A 20,373-nucleotide genomic window follows, 5' to 3' on the forward strand; every position below is an offset into this window, starting at 1 on the left:
TCTTTAGATATTCTGAAACCCTCTTCTTCCGGGCTATATAGTCTATTAGTTTGTCTTTTCTTTTTTTGGTATAATTTTCATTCACTAGCTAAACTCTGTTTCCTCCATGTCTGTTTTCTAACAATATGATTTTCTTTTTTCTCTACATATGGTACTTTATTTCTGTACTTTCTATTCCCTTTTCCGTTATTTTGGACTCCGTCAAGTTGTTTGCCTCCTACAGTATCTTTTCCTCCTTGATTTGTTCTTTAAACTCTAATATACCTACCTTCTCTTATTTCTGATATTTAATACTCACCTTAGCTCTTTAATAATATTTAACAAATTTTATTGAGTATAAATATTACACACCATTCCCTTTGATTCTTATTGGGGACAAAAAAATAAGACAGGACACGATAAACATTCTTCTTGAACTTTTAGATTACTCATGATAGTCATTTAGCATAAAACTGGGGATATTTACAAGGTCATTTATTTAGGGTCTCATTTTAGTTGTTTTTGCAGTGGTGGAGATCATACTCGGCCTCACACATGTAAGGCTGGCGCTCTGCTGCTGAGCGGGGCCCCCATCCAGGTTTCTCCTCTCCCACTCTGGGAGTGCCTTGCGAGGATCATGGAAATCAGTAGAAGCAACCAGATATTACATGTCTTCTGTGTATCGAATATTTCACTTTGACTTGTTTAATTCCTTGCAAATTAGGAATGTTTGGGCCTGCACTACAGACGGGAAAACTAAGGCTCACAAAGGAGAAATAACTTGCTTGTGGCCCTGGAACTGAGAAATATCTCCATAGCTGTGAAGTATCAGTACCAAGATTTTCTTTTCTGTTCAGTAACATCAGCTAAGAAGAAGGTTATTTGTTGTTGTTGTTGTTGTTCATTTTGTACCACACCTGGTAATACTGGGGCAGGGTTAGGAGTGGGTTGCTCTAGGGGTGGGTTCACCGTACAGTGCCTAGGATTGAATCTGGGGCTCTTCCATGCAGAGGATACACTTTAGCCCTTTGAACTGTCTCCCTGACCAGAGGATGATGTGATGAGAGACACTTCAGAACCTATTGTGAAAACAGAGAGCATATGATTTGTCAGCAGAGCAATGTAGGATCTGTTTTAAGAGCTTTGGTGTCCTTAAGATTAGAACTGGAAGACTCCAACTCATTGGAGAAGAAATAAATCCTGCCTGGGTAGAGAAAATGGAGCAGGAACATTCAAGGTTGTTTGTGACTAGAGGGCTTCTTGAAGCTTACCTGGGAAAGGCAGGGGTCAAACATGCCGGAGAGCCCTCTGACCTGTGTCTCCTTCCTTTGGCAGAATGACGTCAGAATCAAGTTTGAGCACAACGGGGAAAGGCGGTAAGTCAGCTTTCTGTTTAGTGGTTGTGTTTGCATGCTTCAGTTCTCAGAAAACAGCGAACTTGTGGAAGCCAGTTTCCCTGAAGTGATCTATGGGGCCACTGGCTGGGTGATGGGCTTGACGGGGCCTACAGGGGAAAGTTTTGCCCTTACTCGGCATACCTGTTGGACTTTATTTCTGGACTTAGGGGGCCTGCCTTGAATGTTACCTACCTACCTGGGTTCAGTTCCTGGCACCTCATATGGTTTCCTGAGCCCTACCAGGAGTAAGCCCTGATCACTGCTGAGTGTGTCCCCAAAACAAAAAACAAACAATGGCAACAACAACAAAAGCTGTTTCAGCTGCTAGTGTTTTGAAGCTTACTCTGCTACTGTCATTGTGGCAGGGGCAGTAGTCAGGACTGCAGCTCTGCTCAGCTATGACTTTCAGACACACTGATATGGGCCACTTGTAGGTGTTGGGAAAAAGCAGGATTCCCTTGGGACATTGGAATCATTCTCCTCCATAGTGCAATAGTCCTTGCTTTGTTCATCTTAGGGGCCAGGAGGTTGATAGATGGAAAGTTTCTTTATATTATCTTTATTTTTTCTTTTTGGGTCATACCTGGTGATGCTTAGGGGTTAGGGGTTACTCCTGGTTCTGCACTCAGGAATCATTCCTGGCAGTGCTGGGCGACCATATGGGATGCTGGGGATCGAACCCAGGTCTGCCGCATGCAAGGCAAATGCCCTACCCACTGTAATATCACTCCGGCCCCTCTTTATATTTAGGGTCATGGCAGGCTGTATCAGGTATCAGGTTACTGGAAGATTTCAGATAATTTGAAGACATAGACCAGAGGTTTTTGGTCCATATTCTGATTCTTGTTATGGAAGTGAAAATAAAATGTTACAAAACTCTTCTGTCTTTTCTCCATTATCAGTATTTTAGTGGTTTTGTTTACATGTTTGTGGGAAGTCAAGCTAGAACTTCTCAGTGAAGAAAAATACCTTCATTTGAATTTTATTATTATTAGGGGACTATACTTCGTAGGCCTCAGGGGCTATTCTTGGCTTTCTTGTGAGTGATCCCTGGTGATACTAAGAGAACCATATGCTGTGCCGGGGATAGAACCAGTTGCATGCAAGGCGAGCACATTAACCCCTGTACTATCTCTCTAGTTTCTAATGTTATTTAAGAAATTAACTTTTAGAAAGCATATAGAGACTCACTCCTGTGGTATTTGGGACTGTGTGCTTGGCACGTATGTATAAAGTGTACCTTTCAATATCACTCCAACTTTTTTTTTCTTTTTGGGTCACACCCAGTGATGCACAGGGGTTACTCTTGGCTCTGCAATCAGGAATTACTCCTGGTGGTGCTCGGGAGACCATATGGAATGCTGGGAATCAAACCCGGGTCAGCTGCATGCAAGGCAAATGTCCTACCTGCTGTGCTATCGTTCCAGCCCCTATCACTCCAACTTTTTTCAGTTGATACCACCACCACCCCTTCCCATCCTTTTATCCTTTTTCTTTGCTTTAAGTATTCGGGTTTTTGCCCCCCCCCCCCACTTTTGGGTCACACCTGGCAATACACAGGGGTTACTCCTGGCTCTGCACTCAGGAAGTACCCCTGGTTGTGCTCAGGAGACCATATGGGATGCTGGGAATCGAGCTTGGGTTTGCCATGTGCAAGGCAAACACCCTACCCACTGTGCTATTGCTCCAGCTCTGGGTTTTTACTTTTTAAATTTTTCTTTGTTTGGGGTCCTACTTGGTGTTGTTCAAGAGCTACTCTCAGAAAGGTACTTGGGAGTTGCTCCTGATAGAGTTCAGGGTTTGAAACCAGCCTCCTGCCTCTTCCTCTCACCTCCCCGTGCAAAACATGCACTTCGGCCCTCGGAACTACCTCCCTGGCCCTGCTTTGAGTATTTGTAGAGGCAAAGAACATACCCATGTGGTTAAGGTTTCCTCTTTTACATGTCTCACTGTGGTTTAGTTCCTCCAGAAAATTTTTACTGGTCATTTTCTATACCTGGCATCCTTTATTCTACTGAAACTAGCTCTAGAGGGTGTCTAGTATGGTTTTCTCTTTTCAAAAGAGATATGTTTACAAGCATGCAATATTGTTAGAGTCTGCCTGGTACAAACATTGCACAAAGTATGATCTGCTGCTGCTGCTGTTTTGTGAGTTCTAGTCTAAAGGGAGGAAGGTTTCCTAAGCTTTGTCCTCAGTTACTCAATTTTCGAACTACCCGTAGCAGGGAAGTTAAATTGTCACTTCATTATTGCTGCTTTTCACACCTCTGACTTGACTGAGTTTTGGAGGGATGGCCAAACTCAGAGCAACAGAATTTTTCAGAAGTAGATATGAAATCAAAAGCTCAATTGTGTTAGAGCCTAATTATGCAGCTACGCTCTCCTGAATTCCTATTCCTAAAGTGGTATGCAGTTACTGTGAGTGGACTTTTACACTGAGAAACTGTATGTGTTTCGTTTCAGAGAAGCTGCCAGATCGAAACCACAAATATTTAAGGTGGTTAGGCAGGAATGGCCTTTTGAAGCCCTGAGCGGCAGAGTGTTGGTATCAGGAGTTTGAAAAGTGCATTCTCTTCTTATAGAGTTGTTTTTCAGGATCCATAGCATCACAGTATTTGTGTACTATGTGTGGAATTGGGGATTTAATAAAGTTGGAGCAAGGACCCCAACTTCTGCTCCATGCCAGACAACTCTGCTTTCATGCATTTTCTGTCTTAGGATTCTGTAGAATGTTGTTGTGGATTTTCTTTACTTTGTACAGGATAGTATCTAACTGTCAGTCCTTATGGAATTAAAATTTGCAGGAAAGAGGAAAGAAGTAGCTACTTTTTTATGTCAGCTATTCATTCTGGTGGGCTGGCTGACCCTTTGCTTTGGAAGCGTAGAGGACAGTCTCCTGGCCTCAGGATGGTAGAGAGGAAGGCTGTAGATAAGGATCTCCTTCCCTTTGAAATCCTCCATGTCTAGACACTGTGGGGAGGGTTGTCATGGGTGTTAGGCCCCTCTTTGATGCGCTGGCCTAAAAATGCCAGTTATTCAGTGTGATGCTGGCTACTTGCTTCTTACCAAATGTGGAAGTCCTGGTTTCTGATTTTGACCAGATATTTGGACTGCTTTGGGCTTTTTCTAATATGTCACTGCCAGCTCAAATGCAGAAGAATTAAAAAAAAAATGCAGAAGAATTTCTTTCTGACACTGATCCTGTTCCAGTGTTGTGGTAGGTACATTTGAGTGTATTTCTGTGTGTTTCTTTTCTTTTCAGAAAACTAGCCCCTTTTGATTGCTGTCTAGTTCTTATGAGTATGATTTGCTATTAATAGAGAAACCTGGGGAAGGTTCATTGGTTGAATACCCCACCCCTAACCTCACCTTGCAGGCTTGAGGCATTGAGTTCTATCACTGGCACAGCTTCTGCAATATGCCAACTTGACCCTGTTTATAAAGAGGGCTGGAGCGATAGTACCTCGGGTAGGGCGTCTGCCTTGCATGTGGCCAACCCGGGTTCAATCCCGGATTCATATGGCCCCTCAAGCACCACCAGGAGTAATTTCTGAGTGCAGAACCAGGAGTAACCCCAGAGCATCGCTGGGTGTGACCCAAAAAGAAAAAAAAACAAACAAGAATAGATGATCTAGGTCTGGGGAAATAATTCAAAGGGCTGGTGCTCATGCGATTGCCTGGGGTTGGATCCCTGGTTCCCTAATACTGCTGGCACAAGCCCTGAATGGCTATGCCAGGAGTAGCTCCTGAACACCATTGGGGTGACCCTCCCCCACCAAAAAAAGTGTGTGCTCTCCAGTTGTATCACAACCTAGTGTGTGACTACCACAGTCAAATATGTGACCACTAGTCATTGAAACAATGATGAAGGGAAGGGGGAGAAAGCACTACTAATGGTAGCCCTTGTGGCCCTTGCACACCACCAAACCTGAGAGCACTAACTCACAGGCCCAAGCAGCTTTCATGGGGAGTGGGCTAGGCCTCAGCCCCCTGCATCACTGGGTGGCTTCTAATAAAATTAACTCATCTTTTAAAAAAAATAATTGACTGGAGAGATAGTACAAAGGTTAAGATGCTTGACTAGTATTGTGGCTTTGGTTATAACCCTGATTTGAATCCTGGTACTACATTAGGTCCCCATGATTACCATCAGGTATAGCTACTGATCACTGCTGGGTGTGGCCCCCAAATAAAAAAACAAAAAAGAGTGAATGGAATAGTCATTCTCTTGAGGCTCCAGAAACACACACACACACACACACACACACACACACACACACACACACAGAGTCTCTAGAACTCTGAATGATAATATCACTACTTGGGAAATATAAGAATAACAGTAATCCTTGAGGCTGGAGCGATAGCACAGTGGGGAGGGAGTTTGCCTTGCACAAGGCCAACCTAGATTCGATTCCCAGCATCCCATATGGTCCTCCGAGCACTGCCATGAGTAATTCCTGAGTGCAGAGCCAGGAGTAACCCCTGTACATTGCCAGGTGTGACCCAAAAAGCAAAAAAAAAAAAAAAAACCCAAACCAAAACAATAATCCTTATATTTTTTCCTGCTCACTACAAAAGAATTTATTTGACACTATAATTTCCAAAAATGAAAGGTAGTATGGGGGTTGGGGAGGTACAGTGGGTAGGACATATATTTTGCACATGGCCAATTCAGGTTCCATCTCCAGCATTGCATGAGGTCCCCTGAGCACTGCCAGGAGTGATTCCTGATTGCAGGAGTAAGCCCTGAGCGTCACCAAGTGTGACCCTAAAACAAAACAAAACACCGAACAAAAAGAAAGGTAGTGACAGATAGAGGAATGGATTGATAGTGATGATGGTGATGGAGAGTTTATCTTTTAGAGATTTTATTTTTTTATTTAATTTTTGTTTTTTTTGCTTTTTTTGGGTCACACTCAGCGATGCACAGAGGTTACTCCTGGTTCTGCACTCAGAAATCACCCCTGGCAGTGCTCAGGGGACCATATGGGATGCTGGGAATTGAACCCGGGTTGGCTGCATGCGAGGCAAACGCCTTACCTGCTGTGCTATTGCTCCAGCCCCTCTTTCAGAGATTTTAGACATTGTGTGAAGGCTAGATTGTGGTCTGTAGTAATATTCTATCAGTACTGTCCTTTCTACTATAATGAAAATGTTGTTCAGTACAGCAGCCACTAGCCACATGTGGCTAATGAGCCCTTGCTGCATGACTACTGGGGAACCAATTTTTAATCTAGTTTGAATTTCTGTTGCCACGTGTAGCTAGTGGCTGCCACTCTGAAGACCACAGCACTAGGTGATGAACGTTTTGTGCCTTTCAAGGATCAGAGGCAGGGGATGGAGTGATAGTACAACGGGTAGGGCATTTGCCGTGCACACAGCCGACCCAGGTTCAATTCCCAGCATCCCACATAATCCCCCTAGCAATGCCAGAAGTAATTCCTGAGTGCAGAGCCAGGAGTAACCCCTGAGCATCGCCAGCTGTGACCCAAAAAGAAAAAAAAAGGATCAGAGGTAGTCTATCACAGAACAACAGTGAAAAACTCCTCAGATTCCATTAAAAATGCAGTGGCTTAAATGCCTCCTTCCTGTGGTTTATTGCTTTTTCCTCTGGTCACACCACTTCCCACTCTGGGGGAGCAGAGATGAGGTGAAAGAACCGTACATATCTTCGTCTCAGCACGGAGAGAGACAGAAACTGGAGAGGCTCCAAGGCCAATCAAGTGCTGCTCCTTCACCACATTCTAGTCATGTTCTGTCAAGCCAGGATGAGCTAAAGATAAAAAGTGTTTTGGTTTTGTTTTGGTTTTGTTTTGTTTTTGTTTTTTGTTTTTTTCTTTTTTGAGTCACACCCGGCGATGCAAAGGGGTTACTCCTGGCTTATGCACTCAGGAATTACTCCTGGCGGTGCACAGGGGACCATATGGGATGCTGGAATCAAACCTGGGTTGACCACATGCAAGGTAAATGCCCTACCCGCTGTGTTATTGCTCCAGCCCTAAGATAAAAAGTGATTTTAATATGCATTTCCCCCACCAGATTAAATATCTTTTCATGTGCTTCTAAGCCATCCATAATTCTTCTGTAAATGGTCTCTCATCTTTTTTTTTTGTTTATATTTTTATTCATGGGCCTCACTGGGCGATGCTCAGAGGTAACTCCTGTCTCTGCACAGAAGAATCTCTCCCAGCAGTGGTTGGGGGACTATATGGGATGCTGGGGATTGAACTAGGTTGGCCACCTGCAAGGTCGACCTGCTGTACTATTGCTCTGGCCCCGCCTCCTCATAACTTTGCTTGTTTATTCCTGTTGAATTTTGTTGTGTTGGGTGCGCTCAGTGCCGCTTGTCAAACGCAGAGTGCAAGATACACTCTACCACTTGAGCTAAGTTCTGGCCCAGTCTCATTTGATTTTTGCTAGGGTATTCTCCAAGTTTGATATTTATTATTAAACTCTCCCCACCCCCATCAGAAGTTTAAATCTTGGGTCAGAGAGATAGCTCAACTGTCTTTGCACATACTTTGCTTTGTGGAAGGTCTATGTTCAATCCCTGCACCTCATGGTCCCCCAGATACCATCAAGAGCTCCCTCTGAGCAAAGAGCCAAGAGTATAACCAAACACCGCTGATATAGCCCAACTACAAAAACAGAATTTAAATCTTTGTTGTGAAATCTGTCTTTTTCATTTTGTCCTTTTATTTTATGTCATACATAGGAAGAATGTCCAACACTTGAATAAAAATTTTCTTCCCATATGTGTGTATTTATATATGTTCTTATTTTTGTTTTAACTACTAAGTTTTAGTGTATTGGGTTGAATCTATGTGAAAGTTAGTTTATTGGGTTGAACCTTTGTAAAATTATTACTTTTGGATTATCAACAGTATCAACTTTTTAAATTCAACTTAATACATTTATTAAAACTTTTTATTATGAGAAACTCAAATACCTAATACTATTCTTACATGTATACTACTTCAATATCATTTTTGGGGGTCATATTATTTCTTCTTTGCCTAATTTTAAATTTTAATGAAGTACTTTATGATAAAACATACTAACACCTCCTTGGATAGTTCTTATTCTGCCTTTTATAGAAATTGTCCTTTGAGCTGACCTAATGAATTTTCCTAAAAAAACATCAGGATGTTTAAGAAATAGTACAGGGATTATGTGTGGCTGACTCAAGTTTGGTTCCCACTACCATATAGGGTTTCTCAAGGACAGCCAGGTATGGCCTGAAACAAAAACCAAGAAATATCCTCAAGACAAAAAAGAAACAATACTTTTCATTATCAACAGTATTTACATGCCTTTGTGATTTGTAAAATTGATCAGGCAGGTAACCAACTTAAGAGGAATTCCTGTGAGTCTGGTAGAAATCTCAGTTCTTTGTTTTGTTTTGTTTTGTTTTTTGGGGGGGCACACCCAGCAGTGCTGAGGGGTAACTTCTGGCTCTGCACTCAGGAATCACTTCTGGTGGACTAGGGGGACTGTATGGGATGCCAGGGGATAGGACCAAGGTCGGCTACAGGCAAAGCTAAGGCCCTTACCCACTGTACTATCTCTCTGGCCCCTAGAAATCTATTCTGAGGGCAATCAGCATAGAAATTCCTGTGACATCTCAAAAATGAATAATGGACAGGCTCTTTCAGTTCCTAAGGTTGAGGCATTCAGCTGGTAAGATTATTTTTTCAAAACTGCTGCTTCAGTTTCCAGGTTCTCTGCCTAGTGAGATTATTTGGAACATAGTTTTTAAAATCTAAGTAGCCTTTTATAATAATGTCATTGATAGATAGCGCTGGGAACTGAAGGGATAGAAACCAAGATTGGAATTGAGCATCGTTTGTGGCAGACTGTTGGCAGACCTGACAGATGTTCTAAAGAGTGAAAAAATTAATGGTAGATAAGAAAAAAGGCACAACAGAAAGACAAACAGCAAAAGAGAACAAAGGAATCTTCTATTTTGAAAAGGAAGAGGTCACGCAGAAACCTAGTTTTCTAAACCCTATATTTGAAATAAACAATTAACCACGCTTCCTGTTCTTTTTCAGAATTATAGCATTTAGCCGCCCTGTGAGGTATGAAGAAGTGGAGCGCAAGGTGACAACAGTGTTCGGGCAGCCACTGGATCTACATTATATGAACAATGAGGTAAGAAAGTAGATAGGTGGTGTGGAGTGGAGGGGACACCGCCTACTTGTGTAATTGAGAACTTTTTGGTCCGCTCCTCTCATCTTTTTTTTTTTCTGTATTCTGGGCCATGTCTGTAGTGCTCAGGGAGCCCCCACAGTGCCACGGATTGGACCTGACCCTACCCCGTGCAGAGTGTGTGCTTTAATGCTCTGGTCCTCTTTGTTTTGATGTCATATTGGTTTATAACAATTTTTTTTTTGTAACTCTGGGATTTATTTTTTTCACTATGTGAGGGGTTATTTTGCCATTTCCCCTTCTCATTCAGTACAGGTAATTCTAATACTCCATGGAGAGAAGCAGATCTGGGCCAGGGTTTATATTTACATTTGTAAATTATCTCTGATGCCCTGACCCCAACAGCCTGTTGTTGTGTGTGTGCTTTATTTTGTTTGGTTTTTTGAGTGGGGGGGCACACCCAGCTGTGCTCAGGGTTTACTTCTGGCATTACTTGAGATGTGGTGCCAGGGATCAAACCTGGATCCACCATATGCAAGACAAGCTCCCTACCCATTGCACTGTCTCTGCAGCTCTGCCCCAGCAGTCTGAACAAGAAGCAGAGGATTCAGCAGGGGACACGGAAAACTGGCAGGCAGAGCCTTTCCTGGCAGTTATAATACTGGCAGGCAGAGCCACTTATAGTCTTAAGGGACTGTATAGTATTGAGATTGACCTGGGTGCCTGCGAGGCTTGTGCCCCTTACCGCTGATCTTCTCCCTAGCCCCAAGAATTCTTTTTTGTTTTTTTGGGTCACACCTGATGGTGTTCAAGGCTTATAACTGACCTTCCACTTAGGAATCACTCCTGGTGGGACTCCGGGGTCCATATAGGGTGCTGAAGATCATACCTAATTTGGTGACATGCAAGGCAAATGCCCTACCCACTGTACTGTTTCTCCAGCCCCAACTCAAGAATTCTTTTGTAATATGATAATGATTTACAAAATTTACTCTCATCACATAGTTTATTTTCTACCCATCCTCACCCCCTGTTTTCTGCCATACCCAGGCTTACTCATGGTTCTGTGCTCAGGAATCACTCAAGGGGCGTAGGTGATGCCAGGGATTGAACCCAGGTCAGCTGTGTACAAGGCAAGCACCCTTCTCACTGAACTGTCTTTCCAGTCCCACCATTGTTTATCTTGAGATTTAAAATAGTATTTTCACTATTTGTTGTTTCCCAGAGTAAGATATAGAGTTCTCTCTCATCATTTTGTTTTATACATTGTATAAGTTTTCTATGTCCTAGTACAGCATATTTTCATCCCTTTTAATACTAAATTCTCATATTATCCCATTTTAAGCAAGGAAGATTATTCAAACTCTTAAGGATCTTCTCTCTAATAGTTCTATAATAGTTTAGTACAATGAAAATGGAGGAGGTAATTTTCCAGTTCTAGATACTGATTTTTATTTTTGAAGATATTAAATCTTTCAGTGTGATCGAAATTTGTCTTTATATTTGAATGACAATTTTTTATCCTCTTAAGTGAGAGCAAAAGGGAATGCCCTGCCACAGAGGTGGGGCGGGGTGGAGGGGTGAAGGGGGGGACGGTTACTGGGTTCATTGGTGGTGGAGAATGGGCACTGGTGGAGGGATGGGTACTCGATCATCGTATAACTGAAACCCAGGTACGAAAGTTTGTAAGTCTACAACTGTACCTCATGGTGTCTCATTAATTTAAAAAAAAAATTCGTTGTGACCCAAAACTCACTTCTGCTACACAAAACAAATAGTTAATGTGAGATGACATATCAGGTTTGACAAAATAAAGTAATAATGATGCAAAAATACAAAAAAAAAACTAGCAGTTTTTTATCCTTTTTCTACCCATCTTCACCTCTGTGCCTTTTGCTTGTTTAGGTAATGTTAGCATGGAATAGGATGGAACATGATTCTGCTGCTTAATTTGGAAAGAAATTTGGGGACTATAAGTTTGTTGATTTGTTTGTTGGTTTGTTTGTATTTTGATAACACTGGACAGTCCTTGGGGCTTTGCCTGGCTCTGACTCAGTGCTCAGAGATAGCTTCTGTCAGGCTCAGAGTGCCATATGGGATGCAGGAGATCCATTCCAGGTTTGCTGTGTGCAAAGCAAGCACCCTACCTGCTAAACTTGCTATAGCTCTTAATGAAAATGTTTTTGAATTGAACTTTGATGGTTTCTATCATCAGATTTACTAAAAATTATAAACTTTGTTATAATTATATACTTAAAATATATAAAGAAAACACTTCTCTGGTTTCAATGACATCTTTTTTTTCCCATTTTTTTCCCTTTATTTTATTTTATTTTTTTTAAAGTTGTAGATTTACAATTTTTTGTGCTTTGGTTTCAATTATACAATGATCAGATACCCATCCCTCCACCAGTGCCCATTTTCCACCACCATGGATAATATCCCTCCCACCCCCATCCCCCCAGCCCCCTATCTCTGTGGCAGGGCAATCCCCTGTGTTCTCTCTCTCCTTTTGGGTGTTGTGGTCTGCAAAAGAGGCATTGAGTGGCAAACATGTTCAGTCCATAGTCTACTTTCGACATGCATCTCTCCTCCAAACATCCTTTATTTGGTGCTCCCTTCTCTATCTGAACTGCCCTTTCCTCTAGGATACCTGGCTGGCCTCTAAGTTATGGAGTAATCCTCCTGGTGCTGATCTCAGCTATTCTTGGGTATTAATCTCATACTTTGTTACTTTATATCCCCCAGATGAATGCAATCTTTCTATGTCTATCCCTCTCTTTCTGACTCATTTCGCTTAGCATGATACTTTCCATATTGTACCACTTGTATGTAAATTTCATGACTTCATCTTTTCTAAGAGCTACATAGTACTCCATTGTGTAGATGTACCAAAGTTTCTTTAACCAGTCATCTGTTCTTGGGCATTCAGCTTTCTTCCAGTTTCTGGCTATTGTAAAGAGTGCTGCAATGAACAAACAAGTGCAGATGTCACTTCGACTATACATTTTTGCCTCTCTGGGATATATTCCCAGGAGTGGTATTGCTGGGTCAAATGGGAGCTCAATTTCTAATTTTTTGAGAATCGTCCATACTGTTTTCCAGAAGGGCTGAACCAGTGGACATTCCCACCAACAGTGAAGGAGTGTCCCTTTCTCGCCACATCCACGCCAGCATCGGTTGCTTTTGTTCTTTTGAATGTGGGCCAGTCTCTGAGGTGTGAGATGGTATCTCATTGTGGTTTTGATCTGCATCTCCCTGATGATTAATGATGTAGAGCATTTTCTCATGTGCTTTTTTGCCATTCGGATTTCTTCTTTGAGAAAGTTTCTGTTCATTTCATTGCCCCATTTTTGGATGGGGTTGGATGTTTTCTTCTTGTGGAGTTTAACCAGTATTCTGTATATCCTGGATATCAACCCCTTGTCAGATGTGTATTCGGTGAATATCCTTTCCCATTCTGTAGACTGTCTTTGTATTTTGGTCACTGTTTCTTTGGAGGTGCAGAAGCTTCTTAATTTAAGATAGTCCCATTTATCTATCTCTGTTTTCACTTGCTCGGCCAGTGGCGTGGCATCTTTGAAGATACCATTAGCTTCAATGTCATGGAGGGTTTTGCCAACTTTATCTTCAATGTACCTTATGGTTTCTGGTCTGATGTTGAGGTCTTTAATCCATTTTGATCTTACTTTTGTACATGGTGTTAGGCAGAGTTCTGAGCCTATTTTTTTGCATGTAACCGTCCAGTGATGCCAACACAATTTATTAAAGAGGCTTTCCTTACTCCACTTCACATTACTTGCACCTTTATCAAAGGCAGAACTGCAGACCAATGGAACAGGGTTGAATACACTGACATCTCTCCTCAATCATATGCTCATCTAATCTTTGATAATGACATCTTTTCATATTGCATAGAATCCAATGAAATGTTTTTCCTCCTACTTTTAAATTTATTTTGTTTTTGCAAACTGAAGATAGTTTCACTGGGGCCGGAGAGACGCCTTGCACAAGGTCCACCCGGGTTCGATCCCTGGCATCCCATATAGTCCCCTGAACATCATGGGGTATAAAACTCAAATCACTGTCACTGTTCTCCTGTTGTTAACCGATTTTATCAAGTGGGCCCAGTAACGTCTCCATTGTGAGACTTTGTTGTTACTGTGTTTGGCATACGAATACATCATGGGTAGCTTGCCAGGCTCTGCCATGCGGGCAAGATACTCTCGGTAGCTTGCCGGGCTCCCCGAGAGGGGCGGAGGAATCAAACTCGGGTCGGCCATGTTGGCTGCATGCAAGGCAAATGCCCTACCCACTGTGCTATCAGGATAGTTTTGATTTTGAAAAATATAGATAGATTTATATTTTATATGATTTTTCCCCTTTTTCATAGCTCTCCATCCTGCTGAAAAACCAAGATGATCTCGATAAAGCAATTGACATTTTGGATAGAAGCTCAAGCATGAAAAGCCTTAGAATATTGCTGCTGTCCCAGGACAGAAACCATGTAAGTAACCCCTGACTTGACCTGGCAGCCCCAGTAGGAACTCATCTTGCTTCCTTGGTAGAAGATTGAATTGCTCGGCTGCTCCTAAGCTATATTGGTGACCAGTGAGGTAGTGTATGTGATTTCTCTGAGAAGCCAGATCATTAGAGTTAAAATTACAGCTAAAAATGACTTGACTTTTGCTATGAAAGTAAGAAAAATGTATATCTTTTCCCCCTATATTTGTATTTTTTCTATTAGATCTGGATACAGCAAGAGAGATTTGATTAGTGTGGGATGCTGATTAGTAAAGCAATTAAGAATTTAAGACTATCAGGCCTTCAAAGCTCCATTCCAAGAACTTCTCAGCAACTGGCTTTCCTTTGGAATATATTTTGGGAACACACTTCCTCCTGTCTAATGGAGAAAGGTCTAATGGAGAATGGGAGGTCTCTGTCACTCCTACCAATTGGCAATCAAATCAGAGGGGCCATCAGAAAAGAAGAGTTGTCCCTTGTGCAGTTTCCTCTGCTAAAGGGCCCCTGGGCTCCTCTGTGGCACAGTGATACTAATGATCTGGGTCTGTCTTCTAAAAAGTGATTCCCTCCCTCTTTTCTTTAAAAGAATGTTCCTGGTGGTTCCTTGGCATTTTTTTTTTACCTTGTGCTTGAAGTCAGGCAACTTCACAGCTGAGATCTGTGAACCACGATAACTCAGATGGATGATACTCGTGCATATACTTATTTCCTGTGGAGACTTAGGAGCTGAGGCTGATTGATTAGGGAAAAGCACAGGATATTGAAGTTTAGCAAGCCTCAGAATTAAAAAGACATTTTCTAATATTACAGAATATGCATGGGGATTAGTCTTCTCTATCCTAAATGTCTTTATTTTCCCCCTGAATATGTCTTAGAAAATACTCTAAAATAAATTATATTTTCTTTATAATTTCATTTCCCTGCTCAAGTTATTCATTGCTCCTTATATTTCTTTCTTATTGCCTATCATATAAGGGCCAAACTTAGCTTAGCACCCAGGGCTTATCACTGACTACCTTGCTTTCAGTTCTCCAGGCTCATCCTTCATATTCTTCAGCATACTCTCCTCCTCTACATTTCTTCCTTTTTACTCTTTGCCAGAGTCTTTTATTTTTCCTGGGGGATCACATATGCTCGGGAACCATATAGTATGCTGGGGATCGGACCCGGGTCAGCCGCGTGCAAGGCAAATGCCATACCCGCTGCGCTATCACTCCAGCCCCTTTGCCAGAGTTTTTTTTATCTTTTAAATTAATTTAGTTTTATGGTGCCAGAGATGAAATCTAGGGCCCCACACACGCAAAGTGTGAGTCTCACAGCTGAACTCCATCCTTGTATTATCTCTCCTTTTCTTAAGGATCCAGCTTGATTGACCTGCTACGGTTTGGTCAGAATTTTTGACTGAAGCTATTTTGATTATTCCCTATTCCATTAGTCATTGAGTATAGTTTGCAAGCTTGTTTTTAGAATCCTTGGTAATTGCCTTATATTTGTTGCGTATTTATAAATTTTATCCCAAACATTTATAAGATCTTGGAGCTGGAGAAGGCTCTCCAGGGAATAAGGTGCTCTCCTTGCACATGCTCTACCTGGGTTTGATCCTAGCGCTTCACATTGTCCTGAGCACCTCCAAGAGTGATCTCTGAGCACAAGGCCAGGAGTAAACCCTAGGCATCACTGAGTGTGGCCAAAAACAAAAAAGAAAAAGTATAAGTAAGATCCTTAAGAGGAAGAGCTCTTAACAATTTAAAGCTCCTTCTCTATTTAGAACCTGTTCCCTTCCAATTCGCTGTAGAAAAGAACAGTGAATGCTTTTTTAATTGTTAGCAAAAAATAGACCATAGTCAGCAAAACACTTCTTACAGAGGAAACCGAAATTGGGATTTGGTTTAATCATGTGATCAACTGAGATTTAGCACCCCAAGTGTGATCTGTCTACTCCTCTAGCTACCTCTAGTTCTCCCATCCATTAAATGGTTAACGTGGCTTCAGATACTGCCACAATACTGGAGAACTGTGTGGCAGGGAGGGAGCAATAGTACAGCAAGAAAGGCACTTGGCTTTGCAAACAAGTGAGCAGGATTTGATCTCCAGCACCCCACATGGTTCCCCAGGCCCACCAGGAGTGATCCTTGAAATGCAGAGCCAGGAGTAAGCTAGGTGTAGCCCCCAAACAAAACAAAAAATTATGAGTTATGGTTTACAAAGCTGTTGATAACAGAGTTTTAGGCATTTCATGTTCCAGTTAGAAACTCACCACCCATGTCAACGTACTTCTACCAGTAAGCCAAGGTTCCCTCTCTCTCCCTCAGCAAATGTGCCCAATGGTGCTCAGGAGTAACTCCTGCCTCTTCACTGAGGAATCACTCCTGGTGGGGCTTAGGAAACAATATGGGGTGTCAGGAAACGAACCTAGAGTGGCTGTGTCAAGCAAGTGCTCTACCCACTGTGCTGTCATTCTGACCCATCGCTAAGGTTCTTAAGGCAGTTGTAGAACCTCTTTATGGTCTTCTCATGGAGAATCTCTCTTCAGTCTTGCTTTCTATTGCTCTTCCCCCTCCCTTTTTGGTACTGAGGATTTAACCCAGATTTACATATTGTAAGACATGTACTCTATTGCTGAGCTCTACATCTTGCCCTCTATTGCCATTATAAAACTCTTCATTATTTATTTATGTTGTTCTTTCTGCCCTGAAATTTGGACTGTCAATTCTTTTCCAAGTTGGATGCAGGAAATTTGTGTCTTATTCCCAGCACCACATGATCCCCCATATTAAAAACAAAAAGATTTGGAGGCCAGAGAAAGAGCATAGCAGGTAGCGCCCTTGCCTTAAATGTTGTTTCAGTGACTGCAGGACTCTGAACCTGGGTAAAATCTTCAACATCACATATGGGCCTCTGAGCACTGCCAACGGTCACTCTTGGAGCACAAAGCCAGAAGTAGCCCTTCAGCACCACTGAGTATGAACCCCACCCCTCAATAAATAATCAAAAACTAAAGGGTTTCAAATACGTTTATGGAAGTTAACGCTGTCAATTTATAAAACCCCAATAGTAACTATCATTACTATCCTGATGAGACTGAGACAGAACCCGTGAGATCCAGGGTGCCATTTTTCACATTTTTGTTCCCATGAACCAGACCAAAACAAACACAAATGCACATCTATTTCCCATGGGCATAGTTAAACTCACTTGTTCCTTTTGCCTCATACCTGTCTCAAATGTTTGATCAACGTAATTTGAGGGTCAATTCTTGTAACCTTTTCTTCTGATCGTCTCACTTCTACTTACTAAACGTTTGTGCACATGGTAATTATTCATGTTGTGTCAGCCACGCATGTTGCTTTTCATTGAATGATCATGCTTGACCTTCTAATTCCTGTCTGTAGAATGTTCCATTTATCACAGGGTCACTTTTGTTTGTGCTCCTTTTTTAAAAAAATAATTTTTTGAATTTCAAGCATTATCTTCGTGATGTCTAGGACTTCCAATGGGTTCCATTTTATAGTTTCCATAGTCCGAAGTTATCCACATCATTGCCCATTCAACTTTATTCTTTAACACATTTATCAGAGTTTTTTTATAACTTTTTTTTTTTTTAAGTTTTTGGGTTACCGCTGGTGATGCTCAGGAATCATTCTTGACTCTGCTCTCAGAAATTATTCCTGATGGTGCTTGGGGGAACATATGGGTTGCCCGAGATCAAATCCAGGTCAGCCACATGCAAGGCAAGCGCCCTCCATGCTGTTCTATCTCTCCAGCCCCGTGTTTGTTTTCCTTTTACTCTCCTATAGTCTCTTCCTTTTTCTCACCTTCCTTCTTCCTCTTTCCCACTCCTAAGTCTTAATCAAGGCTACTTAGACCCTTGCATCAGTTTCTTTTTTATTCTTTTATTTTTTGTTGGATTTTGTTTTTCTGAGATAGTCTCTGTTGTTCGGGGTCTGCTCCCAGCTCTGTGCTTGTGAGTCACACCCAGCAGTGCTTGGGGGCCCTGTGTTGATAGGGATGAGACCTGAGTTTCCTGCATGAAAAGGATCTTTCCTGCCTCTCAACTATACTCCCTTGTCCCCTTTTGGCCACATCCAGTGGTGCTTGGGTTGTGGGGTTTGAACCAGTGTCAGCAGTATGCAAGGCAAGTGCCTTATGTCTTAGACATTCTCTCCAATCCACAGCCTAATTTTTATTTACCATGTCTTTCTCTTTTTCTCCTTTAAACCAGAATTTTTAGACTTGACTAAATATTGCAAACATTTGAGAGACTAGTCCTTGAGCCCCATTCCCAGAGATTTCTGATGTATTTGGTCTGAGATATCAAAATTCTCACAGGCGGGGCTGGAACGATAGCACAGCAGGTAGGGCGTTTGTCTTGCATGCAGCTGACCCAGATTTGATTCCCAGCTTCCCATATGGTCCCCTGAGCACCGGCAGGAGTAATACTTGGTTCTGAGTGCAGAACCAGGAGTAATCCCTGTGCATTGCTGGGTGTGACCCAAAAGGCAAAAAAAAAAAAAAAAATTCTCACAGACAAGGGACTGGGAAGGTAGTGCAGTGGGTAGGATACTTGCCTTGCACATGCATGACCAAGGTTTGATCCCCAGCATCCCATTTGGTCCCCCGAGCACCACCAGGAGTAATTCCTGAGCACAGTCAGGAGTAATTCCTGAGCATTGCTGGGTGTGGCCCAAAAATTAAAAAACAAAAAAACAGTCATAGCAGTTCTAATGATTTCTTTCTTTCTTTCTTTCTTTTTTTTAGAAAGCAAATATTTATTTATTTATTTTGTTTTTTTGGTGGGGGTCACACCTGGCAATGCTCAGGAGTTACTCCTGCCTCTGCACTAATGGACTAGTTCTTTGTCTGGTTTTTGGGTCACACTTGCCCCTGCTCAGTGGTTACTCCTGGATCTGCAGTCAGGAATCACTCTTGATGGGCTGAAGGAGCATATGGGATGCTGGGGATCAATCCCAGGTTGACTACATGCAAAGAAAACACCTTACCTCTGAATGATCATTCTGGCCCTTCCCCAGAAAGCAGTTCTAAGGGAAAATCATGGCACTAAATCAAAATATGATTCACCTCAAGTCCTTGCTGATAAAAGTCTCATCCACTTACCAGTAGATTTACTAAATTAGATGCACCCTCTCCCAGGCCCACTGAGTCAGAATCAGCATTTTTAACATTTTTAAATCTGGGTGATTTGTTTGCACACAAAAGTGTGAGAAGTCCTGCTTTGAAACCATCATTGATGCCCTTTATTTTCTAACCTTTTGCCTTAACTGCACCTGTCCTTTTTATAAGTCTCTGGCATGCTGGCTATTGAACTGGCTTTGCTATCTGAAATTTTAGATTTTAAAGGTGGGCTTTAGACTGAGTGCTCTTTGTTATATTTTGAAATTTCTGTTGCCAAGGCCTATAGAATTGTCACTCTGTGTGAGGCTTGAGTCCAAGCAAGTTGTCTTGATGGCTTCTCTTTCTCACTACCAGCTGTGGCCTTTCCTTACCCTTCATGGGCTTGGTCTGTCCGTGTGTGACTTGGGCTGTTTGTTCCTCTTTGAGTCTCCACGGAGAGCTATTGCACATCGGAGGCCTCAGCAAGAACATTCACTTCCCCTGGCGTCTGACTTCCCGTTCAGAGTGAGACAGGACAGCCTGTGTGTGGTGCAGTCTGCGGTGGGAAGACTAGAGGATGCTGCTTGGCAGCTGCACTCACCCCTGCGAATGGGAAGCCTTTTTCCTGGAGGACAGGATATAGTTTGTTTAGGTGGATTTTTTTTCTTGCGGGGGGTGGGGCGGGGGGAAGGGTGGAGGGAGGGGGGCGATGCAGAGAGGATGGGTAATAGGAGGTAGAAGAGAAAAGGTAAGAGGCTGGACCGATAGTACAGCAGGTAGGGCATTTGCCTTGCACGAGGCCAACCCGGGTTCGATTCCCAGGATCCCACATGGTCCCCCGAATACTACCAGCAGTAATTCCTAAGTGCAAAGCCAGAAGTAACCCCTATGCATTGCCGGGTGTGACCCAATGAACAACAACAACAAAAAAAATGAGAAGAGGTAGAAGCTCAGACCCAAACTGTTTATAATGCCCAGCTCCAATTCCCGCTCTGAGCAGTGCTCTTGCATGTTTGTTTCCTTATCCTGATGTCACCTGCTCCCCACTGCAAACTGCAGTTTTCAGTTTTCTGAGTGCAACGGTCTTCCTCTGTTGCTTTGCATGCTCTAGAACTCACCTGACAAAAGGGAGTACAAAAATGAGGGTGGATTTGGTGAGATTCTGATCTTTTTTTTTTTTCTTTTTGGATCACACACGGTGATGCAC

The 20,373-nt window shown here is 42.4% G+C and overlaps 1 protein-coding gene across 2 annotated transcripts in view; it reads left to right on the plus strand.

Moving 5' to 3' along the window:
• The window catches only part of MAP3K3 (mitogen-activated protein kinase kinase kinase 3), a 74,654-nt gene that overhangs the window by 25,126 nt on the left and 29,155 nt on the right, over positions 1 to 20,373 (plus strand). For both annotated transcript variants that reach the window (XM_056126998.1, XM_056126999.1), the window contains 3 exons: positions 1,315 to 1,355; positions 9,434 to 9,533; positions 13,924 to 14,037. In XM_056126998.1, coding sequence (XP_055982973.1) covers positions 1,315 to 1,355; positions 9,434 to 9,533; positions 13,924 to 14,037 — 255 coding nt within the window. The remainder of the gene's footprint in view (positions 1 to 1,314; positions 1,356 to 9,433; positions 9,534 to 13,923; positions 14,038 to 20,373) is intronic.

Source organism: Sorex fumeus, unplaced genomic scaffold (assembly GCF_029834395.1).
Source record: "Sorex fumeus unplaced genomic scaffold, SorFum_2.1 ptg000063l, whole genome shotgun sequence".
Taxonomy (NCBI): Eukaryota; Metazoa; Chordata; class Mammalia; order Eulipotyphla; family Soricidae; genus Sorex; species Sorex fumeus.